This window comes from Stegodyphus dumicola, chromosome 9 (genome assembly GCF_044657685.1).
Source record: "Stegodyphus dumicola isolate Sdum_Otavi_A_Nest chromosome 9, ASM4465768v1".
Taxonomy (NCBI): Eukaryota; Metazoa; Arthropoda; class Arachnida; order Araneae; family Eresidae; genus Stegodyphus; species Stegodyphus dumicola.
In genome coordinates this window covers 151495218-151513193 of record NC_140776.1, presented here as the reverse complement: position 1 = coordinate 151513193, position 17976 = coordinate 151495218, and the positions used below count along the sequence as shown (strand labels likewise).

At 34.9% G+C, this 17976-nt stretch overlaps 1 protein-coding gene across 4 annotated transcripts in view; it reads left to right on the top strand.

The window, feature by feature from the left end:
* Positions 1 to 17976, top strand: part of LOC118200351 (degenerin mec-4-like) — a 124927-nt gene that overhangs the window by 51043 nt on the left and 55908 nt on the right. For 3 of the 4 annotated variants that reach the window (XM_085824238.1, XM_085824241.1, XM_085824237.1), the window contains 2 exons: positions 7080 to 7299; positions 12781 to 12920. In XM_085824238.1, coding sequence (XP_085680364.1) covers positions 7111 to 7299; positions 12781 to 12920 — 329 coding nt within the window. In that variant the 5' untranslated portion in view covers positions 7080 to 7110. The remainder of the gene's footprint in view (positions 1 to 7079; positions 7300 to 12780; positions 12921 to 17976) is intronic. The other variant, XM_085824239.1, reaches the window with a different exon arrangement.

Below are 17976 nucleotides of genomic sequence, written 5' to 3'. Positions count from 1 at the left end.
GTTTGAACCTGATTATATCAGATGTTCTGCTTTTTGATGTACCTAGGACATTCTTGATTAAAACTGAGATGGAATTTACGCTGCATCTCTCGTCATAGTCGTTCATTAATAACTGAGCTATTATCGAGTAATAGGACTGAGTCCTCTGAAAATACGATTGAATTTATTTAATGTCTTTAATTAAGAACTAACTTTATTTAATACCTTTAATAGACTAAGCCCAGTTTATAAATTATCAAATAGCCGTTACATATCTTTAAGAATTTAAAGGTAATATTACACACAGAACTTTAATGCAATACATTTTCTGCAAGTTATTGTATTTCCGAATGCTAAATAAACTGCAAAATCTATAATATATGAATTTAATAGCATTTTATTCCAGTTTTCCTTCCAGTTCCGAATCATTGATGGAGTTCACCTTAAGTTACACTCAATTTTTTCTCTTCATTTTTCTCTTATTTTCTTGTTTTTCGTCTACATGCTTTTTTGTTTGTTTTAGGATCTTTCATCATGAAATATTTCAATATAAATTTTCTGCATTTCTACGTCTAGTTAGATTTTAACTTCAGGGAAATATATCACATCAGTCACGTCTAAATGCATCTATGTTCTTTTTGTTTTATAAAGAGCTATTATATTTTAGAATCATTTTGGAGTCAATGTACTATTCAACTGAAACCAGTCAAAATTATTTAAAAATTGTTGTTTCAAATGTTCCTTCTGTAGATAAAATTTAAACAGAGATTTCCTTTTCAGTGTATCACTCAAGACATCGGCTTACAAAAAAGCAATATATTGTTTAGCTTGTATCTGTGGAACACTGCAACTGTAAGGCGTCTATCGCAATCGTTATGTCGGCACCTTCAAACAGAAAAGTCTTAGTACTTCAAAATTCTTCATACTTCAAAATGGTACTTAGTAAAAAATAGTACTTCTTAGTACTTCAAAATGTTAGCAGCTTTCAGTTGTTCAGATAGTTCTATAGTATTTTACCTTTTTCAATACAATATAGTGGCTCCATTTAGACTAAAATTACAAGATATCAAATAAACATCTAATTATGTTCTCGCTAAACAAGATAAATATCAAATTCTCACACAGTTTTATTATTTGTTCATAGAAAGGTAGAAAACGGAAAATTTCAAATCAAAAACCTACGCTGAGGATCGCTTGGTTCCTCTTCATCATTTTATAACTAATAGAGCCCATTGTGAAAGACAGGAGGACTGAAAGACTGGAAATGACTGAAAAAGAAAGGAATGACTGAAAAAGCGCTATAGAATTATAAGCAGAAAAGACTAATGAGGGTAATTATTGCACAAGATTCTGGCAAAAAACAACTATTGACTACTATAAAAAAAACTTTAATCATTAGGCATAAATACATTTGAGTTACTTATCACACAACTGTGTCTTGAATTCTCGCTCCCATAGCAGGGCATAAAATTCTCCTATCCAGCCAAGTTCTACCAAGTCGATATCGTGAGGACTTGGTGTTTTAATAAACGTTTCCTTGAAAGTATGTTTCAAAATATAAATCTAATACTTTGTTGAGAGAAAATAGACAAAGATATTGTTTAAATTCGGGCTAAGTACTTAAATTTCGGAATTATTTTCAGTTGAAGAAATAAGAAACCTGTTATAGTGAAGATACCTGTCACTTGCGAAAGCGACATTAGCTATTGAAAATGGAGTATTACCATAAATTGACGTTGCTCAGCCAAAAATTCCTTACGCTGAATCTGAAAAGCAAATATTGGTGAATTTACGCCAAAAATTTATAATAAGCTGCTTTTGTCAACAATATTATAAAATGACGCAGTTCAAAATTGATCCATTTGTAATTTGTAAACTCCATCATCTTCGAAAAATTTAAGCCGGTTGCGTACGTATGATTATCACGAAATTACTTTTGTAATATATTTGGATAGCATATTAATTATTGATCCGTGTTTATATATAAATAAATTAGAAAAAAAATCATTGACAATATAAAATATTACTGAATATTATTAATCGAAAATCAATTGAAATTGAATGCAACAATGTATAAACTTGTAATATCTTTTTTTCATCGATATTTCCAAATGATGAATGAACTTCGCAAACACAGAAAGACGTCGAAAATTGATCACCACGGATACTGTTGCGTGCGTTGATCATGGAAATATCACGCATGCAGATCACACTGTCGATCAATAGGTGATTCCACTGGCATTCCACTGGCGCAAAAGCAAAGAACTACGTCGAGCTTGTATACAGATTTATATCGGAAATACAATAATGTGACGATGTTCAAACACTGTGGTCAAAAGTCTTCAAAGAGGTAATTACTTTAATTCTTGAGTGTTTTGTGAAGTTTACTTTTACACTGAACACTGATATCTTTAAACACCTTCGATAATGCATTTCTAGTGAAGTGATCACGAGTTTGATTTTACGTTATGTTTCCGTTACTGCATCTTTGTTCTTCTTGCATCGTCTTTGACAAATTCGAAACTACGTATGGAAGCATAATTTCACTGATTTTTGATATTGAACTTCTAAGGTTCATTCAAAATTCGTTACGTAGTACTGGATTTCGTTCCGACTCCTTTCTGACTAAGGTATACTTTTGATTAATAGTTTTACTTTTACCACGTTTAAATATGGTATAGTTTACCTGTATCTAGGGTTTCCATAGTAATTTCCATAGCAAACTGAGTTTTATTTTCCGAAAATCTTCAGTGTCAATACTGATTGATATACAGCTAGTAATTTAACTGCATGATTCTCTGCTTAATCGATAAGGTGCTATCTTTGTGATCAATTGCACAGGGAAAAAATTCATAAATAAACATTATCCATAATGAGAAAACAAATTAGAAACATGATTCTGTTTGATGTTTTAACGGGAAATTTTCTTTTAGTCATATAGTGCGTGCTTATTGCGAATAAATTAATGAGAAAGCTTTGCAAAGCTAATGTTTCTGCCATTACCGAACTATTATTAAAAATTTCTTACTCAGTCTTTCTTTGTTGTAACCGCTATTATGGTCACACATTTCGTTTAACCGAGGTTTTAGTACTAGCTTTGAAATTAAATTACTTAAAATTTCAAACAAACATATTTTCCTCTATGATTCTGATAACTAAAAACATATGAAAATAAACTAAGGGATATAAAATTAAAGAAAAACTTTTATTTAGCTTCTTTATAAATAGTGATTTCCTGTATGTTCATTTTTACCAACTTTTTCACAAATGATCTACTTAATATTTAGCACTAAATTTTAGCTCTCCGTACTTTTATATTCATCTTAATTTTTATAGAATGAGGAATTTATATGTAAGTTTGTAGTTTAGCATACAGGCGGATAGGCCTAAACCTAAGTAATTTGGAATATACGTTATCCGGATGATGAAGATGTGAAATCGATTCAAATCGATTTTTTAAAATTCAGTTTAGAAGTTTTTTAATTAATGTTGAAATAATCTTTTGTGGAGTTTTATGCACCTCGAATCGATTTTTTAAAATTTAGTTTAGACTTTTTTAAAATTAATATTGAAATAATCTTTTGTGGAGTTTTTTTCGCATACCTTTTTTTAACGAAGAAACTAAAAATCTCGGAATTTCGTTGTTTGTACCATCAGAAAAGTATTTTACATGAAGTTCACACCTAATTTTTAAAGCAGTTCAGAGAGTGTTTGCAAATGTTTGAAAATTTCCGTTTTTTTCCGACCATTTTACCTCCATCATTTTAAAATTCTAACATTCACAAATATATACGATGTAAAATTTCAAATGTTTCGTTACTTACAACAAACTCGTAAACAATTTTTCCGCCTTCATTTTTTATAATAATTTTTAAAAATATTTATCAATTATGTAGTTTTCCAGATTTCTTTAAAGTATGCTGCAATGTAACTTTAAGCAGAAGGAAATAATCCCATTCTTAGATATTACATAATTTTCCCTGGAAATTGGTTTCGAGGATATGGAGTCATTATATGTCACGCCAGTGTTTTCATATAATTTCCCTAATACTGATTTAATTTATTTATTAATTAGCCTTTTTCCCTTGCCTTGCAAGAAAGAATTATTTTCAAAGAAATTAAGCTTACTGCAGAAGTCTTTTTGTGTTTAATAAATGCTATTTCTTTTCCTTTCTTTCACTTTTTTTTAATTACAATTAGCATTCAGTACTCATTTTGTTTAATCTAATTGTGTTTATTCCAATTTTTTTTCGTTACAATTAATGTTATCATTTGTACTTAAATATTGGCCTATTATTTGGATTTTGAGATCATATTATTTGGATACAAGTCAGTCAGATTCTTCAATAGATATACAACTTATTTTGAAGTAGGTTTTGATTACAACGATTTTATTATCTGATCGCCTTCTAAATCGATAGAACTTTATTCAAAATTTACGCTAAAACATTTTGGCTTAGTTTTGAATTTTACATTGGCTTCTTTCTCTTCCTTTTGATTAGATATACTGCTGTTAGTGAAAACTGCAGCCCCATGAAAATTCATCAGAATTTAATAAAGTTTATTAAATAGATAACAAGTAGTTACGCCAAGAATAAATTAAATTTAATACAAGAATATTAAATGCGCAAAATTAATATTTTCTGAAACTCCCATGGGCTGCATTAAGAGCTTCGAGTTGTCATGACATTGAATAAAACCAGTTTTGAATGTAAATCTGAGTAGCAGCATTCCACATTTCTATCCCCGGATCTTTTCTAATGAAGAAACTAAAAATCTGGGAATTTCATTATTTGTATCATCAGAAAATGAGGAAAACTATTATAAATGAAGTTCATACCCAATTCTTAAGCAATCCAGCCTAAAACTGACCGAGCCCAAAATTGATTCATGTTGACTTCGGAGCGAATGCTTCGAGCGTGTTTTCTGTGCACGAAATCCTATACAACAGGCTTCATAGCAGCTAAATGAGCAGGCCAAGGAAGAAATGGTGTCTGTTAAGTAGAGGAGTCAAATATTTCTAGCAATTTGTGGACTTGTATTGAATTCTGTTGAAATACACCTTCAAGAATGAAGAGCAAGACTTCTTCACAAGTTCCCTGGTGCAGTGGTTATTGATACCTACCTTCATGTCTTAGCAGACTGGATCACCTATCATATTTATGGGCGCTTTAGACTATCACGTTTGACGAGCTTCTAGTATGAGCTGGATAATGCACTCCGAAAAACTGAGTTTACCCACATAGCGTCTATATTCGATCATTATCGTACTCCACATTGAAGCAAAATTCGTGTGGAAAGACGAGCAATTGCCTATAGGCACGCGAATGGCTGTGATGATGAGCCCATTGTTGCCGCAAGCGTCAATGATTTTGAGGTAAGAGAATTCGGAGCAAAGAAATGCCTTTATGCATTACATGACACAGCAGACAACGGCGAACTTTGGAAGTACACAAGGGATAACTGTAGCAGTAATCAATCAAGTTGTTCTAAGTGTCGAGATGAAGCCGCACTGTTCATCACTATCATGGAGATGAGGTATCATTCATACATTGCTGGTGTAGCATTTCATGCTCCACTGCCATTTGCGACTGATTTAGTACTGTCTGCACACACGCAACTCTGATGAGGCATTATGTTTCATACGAGCTGCGATTTCGTAATAAAAATATCTTTCTTCTCGTAAGCACATTATTCGCCCCTGTTCAAATAGCGAAACTTACTTACACTGGGTCTTAATCGCCAATGAAACAGAGTAAATTTTCATCAAACATTTATCACTTGCAGATAACGAAATTCTGTTTTTAACATTTAGCTATGCCTTCTTTTATCCGACTGATACAACATTTCAGGGAAAGTTGCTCAGTACACGGAGAACATTCTGAAATTCTAAATATTTACATATCATAATCAGCTTTCCATTTCCTGTAAATTTCATTTTATTCACGTGATTTCTTCCTGATGTTGTAAGCTTTACAACCGTGAGTATATAAATATGTCGATGTCATATTTTCATGAATTTTAGTAGAGTAATAAATAGCAGTACATGTAAGTTACATATTAAGATTCGTGTAATCAATAATGCTGTGATAGTTAAATCAATTATTTTTTTAACATTTTTAATGCTTGTAAGAATTATGTTAATTTTATTAACAGTTAAATTTTAAGTTCCTTTCCTGTCGATTCTTAACTTCAACTTACTACTTCCGGCCAGAACGTAGTTTTAGGATCACGTCTGAATACATAATGAGGAAGAGCGGTATTTAACCGCGTAGTTCTACTTGCTGGGTAAGAGAGAATCAGAGTTTCTGATTAGCACGCGTCCGCCCTTTTTGGCTACTCTCTCTCAAAGCTGTTATTAAGCTCGGCCGTACTCAGGCCCTTGACAGATTCGCAGTCATTTAGCGTTAAGGGGCCAACTCGGTTAGAATCTTTAGATTAGTTTTAGTTTACTTCTTAGCCTCTTAAGTTCAAGCCCAAGTGTCGGCTTTTATTGTACACAACAAGACGGAGTTCTGTTAAATCTTATTTGAATAATAAAGGGTGATTTACCCTTCCATCTTGTTGGGTCCTGTCACACGAACTCAAGCGATTATTCGCTTATCAGTTCAGATTCTTCACGTTCAACAGCAACTTAGCCTTTACAAAGTGGAGAACTCTACATGCTTTTAACTGAAACACTTTATTTAAAAAATCACATGTTTTTCATATTATGTCGCACTATCCGTGTCAAATATAAAAGCTTAGAAAACTAGAATCAAGTTTTCAAAATAAAGTTATTTTCTTAAAAGTACTAGTAAACATTCTTTTCTACATAATTCGTCCGTGCTTTGTGCCTGTGGATATACATCACCCAGCATATTAATTTTTCATGCTCATGTAATATATTCGTAGTTTTAGGCGTGCTGATTTACAGAAATAATTATAAAAAGTTAATAACCCAAAATGTTTGTTTTTCAATAGTGGCAGTAAAAAAGAACTAATCGTAAAATCGTTACATGATAGCTCAGTTTGGTAATATTATTGATGTCTCTTTTTTGAAAGCTATGAAATATTTTTAAATTGCTAGAATATGGTTTAAGCAAATTTTTCATTCTCAGAAGAAAGAAGAAATTAAATTCTCATCAGCGGATGACCTTAAAAAATTTCTTGGCGAATGGTCTTTCAGCAGCAGGAGTATCCCATCTAGTTACTGTTAAATCCACCCGACGGAGAGTTGTTTGGATAACTGCTCTTTCTCTGACAGCAGCCGGAATGATTTGGATGACATATAGAGTTCTCGAAGAATATCTAAAATATCCTAAAGCTCTTGTTACAGAGGTAAGTTAACTTTATGCTTCTTGTCGCTCAATTTACAAAAGAAAGTATTGGCATAAAAGTCATTTAAAACTGCTTATTCATTTAATTTTCATTTAGACGCTATTTTAAGTGCATCCATGTCGTAAACACATTATACACTTGCAAATATTCATGTTTTCTCCGGGATTCGAACCTGGACCTAAGGCTGTGTCAGTCAGCAAGCTCCTTTACCACCATGCCGACAAGCGACGGAGGACGTGGGCACTGTCCCTTTAGCATAGTGGTTAATCAGTACAGCACCACCATTATCTAGAGCGGCCCAGAGGAAGGAGTGTAGAATATAGTAACGTTACAAAGGACTTAGACGTTTCTAGTTTACAGTGCAGATGACATTGTTGTGTGCATAATGCGCCACAGGTGTCCACAGATAGATATATGCACATTACAATGTGCAAATGGCTTATTTATGCCTTATGCTGATGACATGATTTTGCACAGTACACACTCAACTCTTATCTTATAAATACATTAGGAATACACATACATTACAATGTACGCTATATAACAGAGTTATGCCATATTTAAGCATAGTGATTATGCTGATGACCAGAGTATGCAGGGTGGTTTACAGTACAGGTAACGTTATAATCACATGTTACGTGGACACAATTACACATACATTACAGTTACTTTGTAATTAGGCAGGCATTACAATACTCTTACATTATAAATACATTAGAATTACACATACATTACGATATACGCTATACAATAAACGTATGCCATATTTAAGCGTAAGGATTATGCAGGTGACCAGGGTATGCAGGATGGTTATAAAACATACATTAGAGTTATTTTGTCGTTACATTGTGGTGTTGCGCGGCCCCAACCTACACGCAACAATAGTAGTGACTGCTATGAACTGGAAAGTACACAAAACTCTTAAGAAGGGTTTAACTCCCTTTTTATTCTACTTTAGAAGTTACAGATGCGTGCACTTGACGCTCACAAACTACGCCGAACCGGTGGTAAAATAAAAATAAGAAACTAAAAATGAATAATAACAAGTTACTACCTACGAGGCTCTCTAAACGTAACTAACCTAACCGCGTTCTAAGATACAGCTAATATTTCAGCAAACTTTCTGAATATTAAGTTGAAAGATTCAACTATCTGCCGAGGCAAGCACACAGGCCGAAACGTGCGGTTCTTCAATTTCTACCTAGCCACCTTCACGCTCGTGAAGCAGGAAAGCACCCTTACGAACTCGTTTCCCTTCTATTTAACTAAAAATACTTCTGCTAAAAATCTGAATACTTTGCGCATTCTACTAAAAATTTACATACTCTGGCATTGGCAATTCCAGGGGAAAGTAAGGCTTGACAGGAAAGATAGTTTAAACTTAAAATAAATGTTAGTTAAAATAAATATAAACCCTACAACATATACGTTACAGTTATTTTGCAATATTACATTACAATATTCTTACATTAAAAATACATTAGAATTACACATACCTTACAATATACACTATACAGTAAGCGAATGCCATTTTTATGCACAGTGATTATACAGGTGACCAGTGTATTCCCAGCACACATTCAAAGGTTATTTTTATGCTGATGACATAATTACGTAATGACATTATTATGCATAGCGCCCGCACAGTACACTCACAAAGAGCAGCTTTACAGGCAACTGAGTTGGTATATTGTGGGATACAGTGTAAGTGGCATTGGCACACAGAGCATTCGATCAGTGAAAATATTTACATATATGCATAGTGGTACGTGCCTTATCAGGGCATGTTTGTTATACAATACGGTTAATGTTACGATCACATAATACGTGGTTACAATTACACATACATTACAATGCTCTTAAATTATGAATACATTAGAATTACTCTTATATTGCAATTACAATTACGATTACACAATAATACGATGCCAACAGGGCCACCATGCCAACAGGGGGACCTAATTTTACGATATTTTATCACACTTTTTCATAAAGGTCCCATCAATCCAGGAAACATACTGTTACGAAATGTACAGGCGCGGTAAGATAGCTTCCCCACAAACGAGTTTTAGGGTTGTCATAAAATGGCAAGAGACGGCAGGGTTGCCACATTTAGCGAGAAATCGCCCATTTGGCGACAAAATTGGCGGTATACCATGGACGGATGGAGAACCTTCTGGAACGAATTCTTACCGGTTTAGTCCAGAATGTTCTCTAACACAAGCCGATATACACTGACTACCAATAAGTATTTGGACACCTGTGATAGAAAAGAAAAACTAACTTTATTCAAAATCAATAGTTGGTAGAGTCTCCACGAGAGGTAATTACATCGTGGACCCTCCAGGGCATACTTTCCACAAGTCTTTGTATGACAGCTAGTGGTCTTTTCTTCCACTCGGCTTGGAGAAGACATAGAAGTTCCTTCACCGATTTTGCACGGGTAGTGTACCCCTGAATTCGGCGATGCAACTCGTCCCAGAGGTTCTCGATAGGGTTCAGGTCTGGACTCTGGGCAGGCCAGTCCATTCAATGAACTCCACTGGCACCATACCAAGCCTTGGTTAACGTCGAAACATGACAACTGGCATTGTCGTCTTGAAAGTAACAGGGGTCCAACCCGTAAAACTGTTACAACGTAGGAAGCACATTGTCATCCAAAATAGTGCAGTAAGTACCGGAGTTGAGCTTACTATGAATGGGGACCAAGGGTCCCAGCCCATACCAGGAGAAACACCCTCAGACCATAATTCCACCTCCGCCGAACTTGACTGTTGGCACAATGCATTCTGGCAGGAAACGTTCTCCAGGTAGACGGCAGACCCAGACCCTGCCATCCGAACGGTAAAGGGTGAACTTTGATTCGTCACTCCAAAGAACCCGTTTCCACTGATCTACCGTCCAATTTCGATGTGCTTTGCACCACATTAACCGAGCAGAGCTGTTGGACTTTGTGATCAAAGGCTTGTGGGCACCAGCACGACCATGAAAACCAAGCAGATGTGCTTCCTTACGGATGGTATTCATTGAAACAATACTTCCGGATGCCTGTTGAAACTCCTCGCGGATGAGGGCCATCGGTTGGGTGCGGTTCTTCCGAATTTCTCTGGACAGTACTCGTCGGTCTTTATCTCCCAGTTTCGTTGGTCTGCCGACTCGGGGCACATTCCGACAATCACCGCTCACGTTCCACTTCTTAATCACATAGGCCACTATCGATTTTGGGTACTTCAGATCACTAGATATGTTCCTTAAGGATCGGCCACATTTGTGATACCCGATAATTATACCTTTCTCGAAATCAGAGAGCTCCGAACTGCGAGGTATCTTGCATGCGACTAAAGCCGATGCTGTTTCCTACACGATATATACCGGTGGAATCCGTGACGTACCTTAGGACCGCAGGTATCGTCATTTGCATAGGTGTCCAAATACTTATTGGTAGTCAGTGTATAAACCCTGCTGGTCCGCAGTGTGTGCGCCTCGTCTGGCGAGGTGATAGTCAGTCATTGAGGGGTGCCTCGTCTAGAGTGAGAGTTAGTGTGTCTCATCTAGTTAGTCCGTTCTGAGACGATCGAGTTGACACCCGGTCAGCGAGTGCCGAATGGGTCGTCAAGTGCTTCGAAGAAGTGTATCGCGGTTAGTGCATCGTCATCGTCGAGAGAGCGTGTTGAGCTCCGGGAACGACTGAATCGAAGAGTCGGGAGCTGTGCTCTGTGTGTCGTCGAGTGCATCGCGAGTTGTAGCGTGGAGAGTCTCGAGAGTACGTGGAGTTCCGAGAACGACCGAGCAGATTCGGGAGCTGTACTCTGGTGCTTTGCAGTGAAGCTTTCTTCACCGCTATAGCCTGATTACCTGAAGGCTGTGTCGCTGATTGTTCCAGCGTGTTTATAGTAGTTCATCGACGACTGTAAAACGTATTTTGGAGCTGTCCTGACAATACTGGCCAATAAAGTGTGTTTCGATACTTCGTCAAGTAGTATTGTCATTATTCACTCCAAATCCTCACGAACCCCGTACGAACGTGAACGAAGAAAATAACGTAACAACTGGTGTCAGAAAAGATAAACGCAACAATATGTTAAAAGCTCTTATAATTATATCAGTTTTTATCACAATTCTAAATAACTACCAATGGCCAAGCGGTCAAGATCGTTAATGAATTGTTTGTTCTGGTTTCGGTTCCCTTTGAAAAGGTAGCTTGCATCGGTGGTTTGTAGTTTTTCGCGTGTCAAACGTCGATACGAGCCAGTTTCACTTGGAACATTCTTCAAGACGATATCCGTCTTAAGAAAAGAAGCCATCTTGTTCTTTGCCTCAGTTGAATAATCAAACTCATATTCTACCAAATCCATAGCAAAATTACACATAATACTTTAGTGTTAGATTAACCTTTTGAGGCCGGGGCTTTGATAGCAGTAAAAGCTACCAAAGGACGGGGAATCTTGGACCGAATGCTTTCCCCCCTTTAGAAAATCACCTCCTATTTGCAACAAAGATTCTTGCGTGTAGTTTAATGGATTCTCAGAGGAGTGCATCTATGTCGCAAAAGGAAGACCTTTGAAAGAGATAAGTGGTTAAACCGTAGGGACGTCAAATTTGACATTTCACCCCACTTTTCAGCCTGGAAAACGGGAGAAAAAGACATGGCCACTAAAGTGGACAACACCGTCTTTTCAAAGAGAGGACTCTATGGCCACTATAATGGCCATCCCGTCTTCAAAAGGTTAAGAAAAATCTAATTTTTGTCAAATATGCTGCAAATAATGCTTAGACTCTATTAACCAACATAATCCTTCTGTACATGCGATTTTAGAGCAGAATCTTCAAGATTAAAAATCGTAAAAATTTTCATAAAAAACCCCGTAGAATTTTTTTCAAATTTATAAATACTGAGTTAATATAGAAAATATCGAAACTACCTAATATGGGAGAATGCGAAATTTTTCAAACAGTCTTCTAGGCTAACATAAGCTTTATAGTTTTTACCACAAAATCGGATTTGTGAGATATTTGCGATATAACTTTCAAAATCATTTATCTAAAGAAATTAAGATTAACATTTAAAATTATATGACTACCTTAAATAAATGAACCTAAATACCTTACCTAAATGAACGAAAGGGCAAAAATAAGTTGGAACGAAAGTATATGCCTGAAATATTCATGATTAGATATTAATTTTACAGATGAAGAACAGCTGTGATAGCAAGTAATGCAAAATTTAAAAACTGTAATTTTAGTTTATAGATGTAACTCTCAAACAAGAGAGATTTTTCTGACAATGGTAAACTAAGATTATTTACCTCTTCAACTAAAAATAAAACAATTCAAATTATAGCATAACAGCATTTAGAAGTTTCCTTTAAGGGGTAAACTCAGAATAATTCCCATTACCATCAAATTCTTATTTGCATTTTCTGTATTTTGATTTTTTATTCTAAAAAATGATTAAAAAATGATGTTTGTTTTTGTTGACAGAAAACTTCTCTGAAGGAATTAGAATTTCCTGCAGTGACAGTGTGTGGACGATATTTAACACCACGTTTTAACGCTAAAGAAGCTGAACTAGAATATGTGGATGAATTCGAAACGTTTATGAATGCGCTTCCCACTTACAAGTAATAATCGACCTGTTTTATAATTCACGATTTTTAATCAGTAGACGATGAAGTGGAATACGTACTTTTTAAATGAAAATTTTATAATCAGCTAATTCATTTGTTAATGTGTAAACGTGGTGCCAAAAATGTGCTTTGTAGACTGCTGGCAAAGAGTATGATTCTGAAAGTATTACGGCTGCTAAGAATTATTGTGATCATAAAGTATTTGATATTGGTTAGCTTCGATATTTCATTTTAGACAGTTTTATTACAGAAAATTGTACTGTAAAAAAGCATTTCTGTTTCAGTTACTCGATTAACCATGTAACCGTTCTCTGTCTGCTAAAGAAAAACTTCATAATTTATTTATTCACTTTGCCAATTAATGAAAAAGATATTATTCTATTTATGTTATTAAAGCCCATTATTATAATATGATTAATAAAAGAAAAATAAATGCCACTATTACATTGCAATCGAAATCCGTTCCTCACAGTAATAGTAATTTAAAAATTAATCAATATAAAATCTAAAATCTATTAATTAAGCGATTCAAAGGAAAAGTGGCACACTTGCAGCTTTGAATTTTATTAAGCAATTTTCAACATAAGAAGTAATTTAAATAAAATGTAAAATAGTCTTTATAAATAAACGTTCGAATCGTATTGCTTTACTACAAGAGAGAAAATTAGTCACCTCTAATTTTTTAAAATTTTAACTTATAAAGAGATAAAATTTATAGCTAATGAGTTTTCGATTTTTACTTCCTTGTACGAAGTGAAAAGGAAGTATTGTAATCGCGAAAAATTTCGGGTATCATATTTCAACGAAAATATCCACTTTGATCGCTATCGAATGAAATTTAACGATGATTTTGCGTGACATTTCTACTTATAAGGACAGAATAAAGGATTCTTTCTCCCCCCAAAAATTATAAAACTGATTTCAAATGGATTCTGAAGACATTATTTCGTGGCGTCTGTACGTACTTATCTACGTATGTATCTCGCATAACTCAAAAACGAGTACCCTCAGAAAGTTGAAAATTTTGTATATAGGACTGCTATAACATGCAGATGCGCCCATCCTATTTTGGTTACAATCAACCGCCCCAAAAGTATATAAATATATATATCCACTCTGTTACTCGGCTCAGTGAACTCAGTTTCTTTATTCTTATATGTTTGCAAATTGTGCATTTTTTGCTTTAAAAATGATTGAATTATGTTGTCCTTATCTTCCGGTTAAGGTTTTTGTACCTTTAGTTAACCTGCATGTTATAGTTGTAGAATTATCAGCAATCTAAAAATTGTCTAAGTGCGGCTAAGCTTAAATTTTTTACCATATTTTTACCATAGCAGCCATATTTGTTTATATTTGAAAGCAGAATAGTGAATTTGTTGAAAATATAGAAAAACTAAGCTTCGCAACTACAAAGTAACGTATTCTTTTATTATTGCAAATTAAGTTATGTTTAATCCATCCTGGAATTATCATTTAAGTCATTAAGTTATTCCACATACTGACTCGGAATAACGTCCCCATCAAATTCAGTTTCTATGCCTTCAGTGTCTTTTTGCCGAGTGAGACCAAAAGTAAACTTTCACTTTTATGCACTAAAAAATCTATCTTCTTCCATGGTGGCCGTATTGCTTGTTTTTGAGTGGACACTATAATTTTAATTGTAAAAATTGGTTTTTTAATTATTTTAACTGTATTTGGTGTTTAATGTTTTTCTATATCTTTAAATTTTTAATGAAGATATTTTGTGTTCTTATTATTTTTGCCTTGCCGACTGAATTAATTGAATGAGAGTGAATTAATTAATGAATTAAATGAAGTGAGAACTGAATTAATCGAATGAGAAATACATTTCTAATGAAATTAGAGGAAATAAGTGTCTCATATTAGCAGAAATTACTATCGCCAGTCTATTTCGGACAAAGGAGAATGTTTACGAGAAGTGCATACGTATTAGGTAAGCAGCGCTGTATCGTCTGTGAAAAACTGTTTATTTTTTATTTGTTTAATTTCTTTTATACATCGTTTTAGATTTATTATAGTATTTGAATAGAGCATGTGGCAACGATTAGATAATTCTTCAGATGATATAATTTTTTTTGCATTCTGAGTTATAAAATGAATGAAATGTAAAGCTGTTAAGTGAACCTAGCGCCAGAGTGTCGTTATGATAAATAAATATAGTAAATTTTAAAAAGAGCATTTATTCTATTGTGAGGTATGCGTTATCGACGAAGCAGATTTAATTCAATTCAATAAGTTTAAATGAAATGCAGGAAATAATGAGTACAATTTAATATTCCGTACAAGGAGATCACATCAGATTTTCTTTTATTTAAAAAGCAAAAAGCATCAAAATTTTTCATGAATTTCTTGTTAATTATACTCTGAATTTTTTAATTTGACTTTTACTCGCTAATTTTTGTCTCGATGATTAAGAATGGGAAGTCTTTAAAAATTCGCGAACTCTTAATTATGCACTTTAAAGATCTATGGTCAATAAAAGATCTTACATATATATTAAAATGAAGTCATTTAATAGTAAATGACATTTTAAGCCACTAAACATATGTCTCCGAAGGACTTCTTAAATCGAAAAGTGGACATTGATCTTGAGATATTATATTTAGACGTTTACGCTTTTAATTGCATAATTTGCATCTTTTACTTCTTTGTATCGTTTCTGAGGCAGAGAGATTGTCTCCAAGTACAATGAAACTGGAGTGGCCGCTCAAAGATACGTATTGTGTTGCTAAATTTTCGTAGCTTCCGACTCTTCTCAAAAACTTATAAATCAGACATGAAATGGTGATCCTGAAGATGTGACCTGTTTAATTCAGCAGTTTTAATTGTGCCCTGTATTATTCTGCTATCCTCTCTTTCAAACATTTTTGAGTTTTTAACTAGAAATCCATTTCGAACTGTAATTATCTATATTAGTATTTCCTCGTACTCTAAGAAATTTTTTTGTAAAGTTTATTGTATTTTTGTGACTATATTGTTTAACTTTCGCCCGTGTTCTCAAGTATTATTATTATGAATGTTCTTGTGTTGACCAAAATATTTTTAGATGATAAAAAAGAATGGGTTTGGGTTTTGGCAGTATACAATGTTCCGCTAATGCTTTAATTCCTAACCTGTCGAATAAATGAAGAAAGACTGTTTTGCAAAACTCATGTATAAAAGTCTTAAATGTTTTACACTTAATTATTAAAAACAGAAAAGGAAGGAATTCGATCTGTCTGCCAATACAACAGAAAATTAAAACTTCTCAGTTCTCAAACACTCAGAAAGATGAGTCGATTGACTCTCAATTAAATAAAGCATTAAGATTCTGTGAATGAAATGTTGTTAAGAAAATGATCTTAGAACATTTAGTGGAATTCAAATTTCTGCGTAATGAATCTCGATGCAAAAATCGCTTAAGGCCGACTTTAGATGAACTTAAGGCATTTTTAAATCCGAATTTCTTCAGTTTGCTTGAATGTATGCCCGTTGAACTAAAGGTTATTTTTATGTTCTATCCACAGGACTGAGTTCTGAAGTTATATATAAGTGTTTTAAACACTAATCTTAATGCACTCTTTTGCAAAAAAAAATCGAAGCACCATGAAGGAAACGGTTGTTTGTGATGAAATTGAATATGTGTATAGCTTATATACAGATAATAAAATTATTAAAAAATCAAGGTCATAGTACCTTTTCACGGCTCACAATCACCCATTAATTGTTCAAATTAGTAGCTGGTCAAACCGCCTCTGGCGGCAATGCATGCTTGAATTCGTCGAAGCAAGGAGTGGTAGAGATTCCTAAGGTCATCCTGCGACACATTCTTCCAGCCATTCATCAGTTGTCGCTCCAGATCTGCGATATTTTGCGGTGCTCGAATATGGCAGCCTACCATGTCCCAAACATGCTCGATTGGGGAAAGGTCAGGTGACCTTGCTGGCCAAGAAGGACCGTACGGAGACAGTCCAGAGATATGTGAACAGTATGTGACCTGGCATTATCTTGTTGGAAAATGGCCCCAAGATGACTTGCCATGAAGGGTAATGCAACCAACCGCACGATGGAATCAACATATTATTGAGATTTTAAAGATGTACGGAGGATGATTAAAGATGACCCGCTGTATTAAAAAATAGTGCCCCATACCATCACACCAGGAGTTATGGCTACATGCCTTTGTAAACAAAGGCTTATTGGGACCACTGGCTTAATCCTTTCCAGACACGAACACAGTGATCATCTGCTTCAAGAGTGAAGCGGGATTCATCGCTGAACACTACAAGATGCCAATATGATGGCAGCCATGAGGCTCGGTTGCGACACCACTCCAGACAAACCCGTCGATGTTCTGGGGTCAAATCAAACGTCTTAAAGGCCTCTGTGAGCGTAATCCCGCCTAAGACAAGTGCCGTAAGATGGTGCACGGTACCACGGGAGGCATGCTCGGGGCTGTAGGGCATTAAATAGTTGACAATGATACCGTTGGAGCGGTTCGGGCCTGGCGAACAATCATCCTATTTTGCCTCGCATTTGTGCTCCATGGCCTTCCAGAGCCTTCATTTCGTCGGCAGTTTCCTTGTAGCAACCATTGCTGCCAACATGGTAGTGTCTGTACGCTGCAGGTGGTGGCCTATTGCTCGGTATGACCACCCAGCTTCACGTAACCCTACAATGCGACCACGTTCGAAGTCGTTTAGTTGTCTGTAAGGTCTTCGATATCGTCATAATGGCATCTTTAGTTGCTTCTTTACGGAATTACAATGGCAGCAACAAAAAAAGATAAATTTTCCGCCTCTGTTACTGGTTTCATACTTTGCGAATTGAGCACTAGAATTGCGCGCTGTGATCGCAATTCCTGTTCATCTGCTTAAGATTTTGATCATTTGTATGTTCGATCAAGATGTTTTTGCATACCGAATTTCGTCATGATCGCAAACGTCCTTCTTGGTGCTTCGAATTGTTTTAATTTACTTTATTGTTTCTGAAATTAATGAGCTTTATTTTCATGCTCAAACCGAATAGGTTTTCTTTGTGTTAGTGTTCT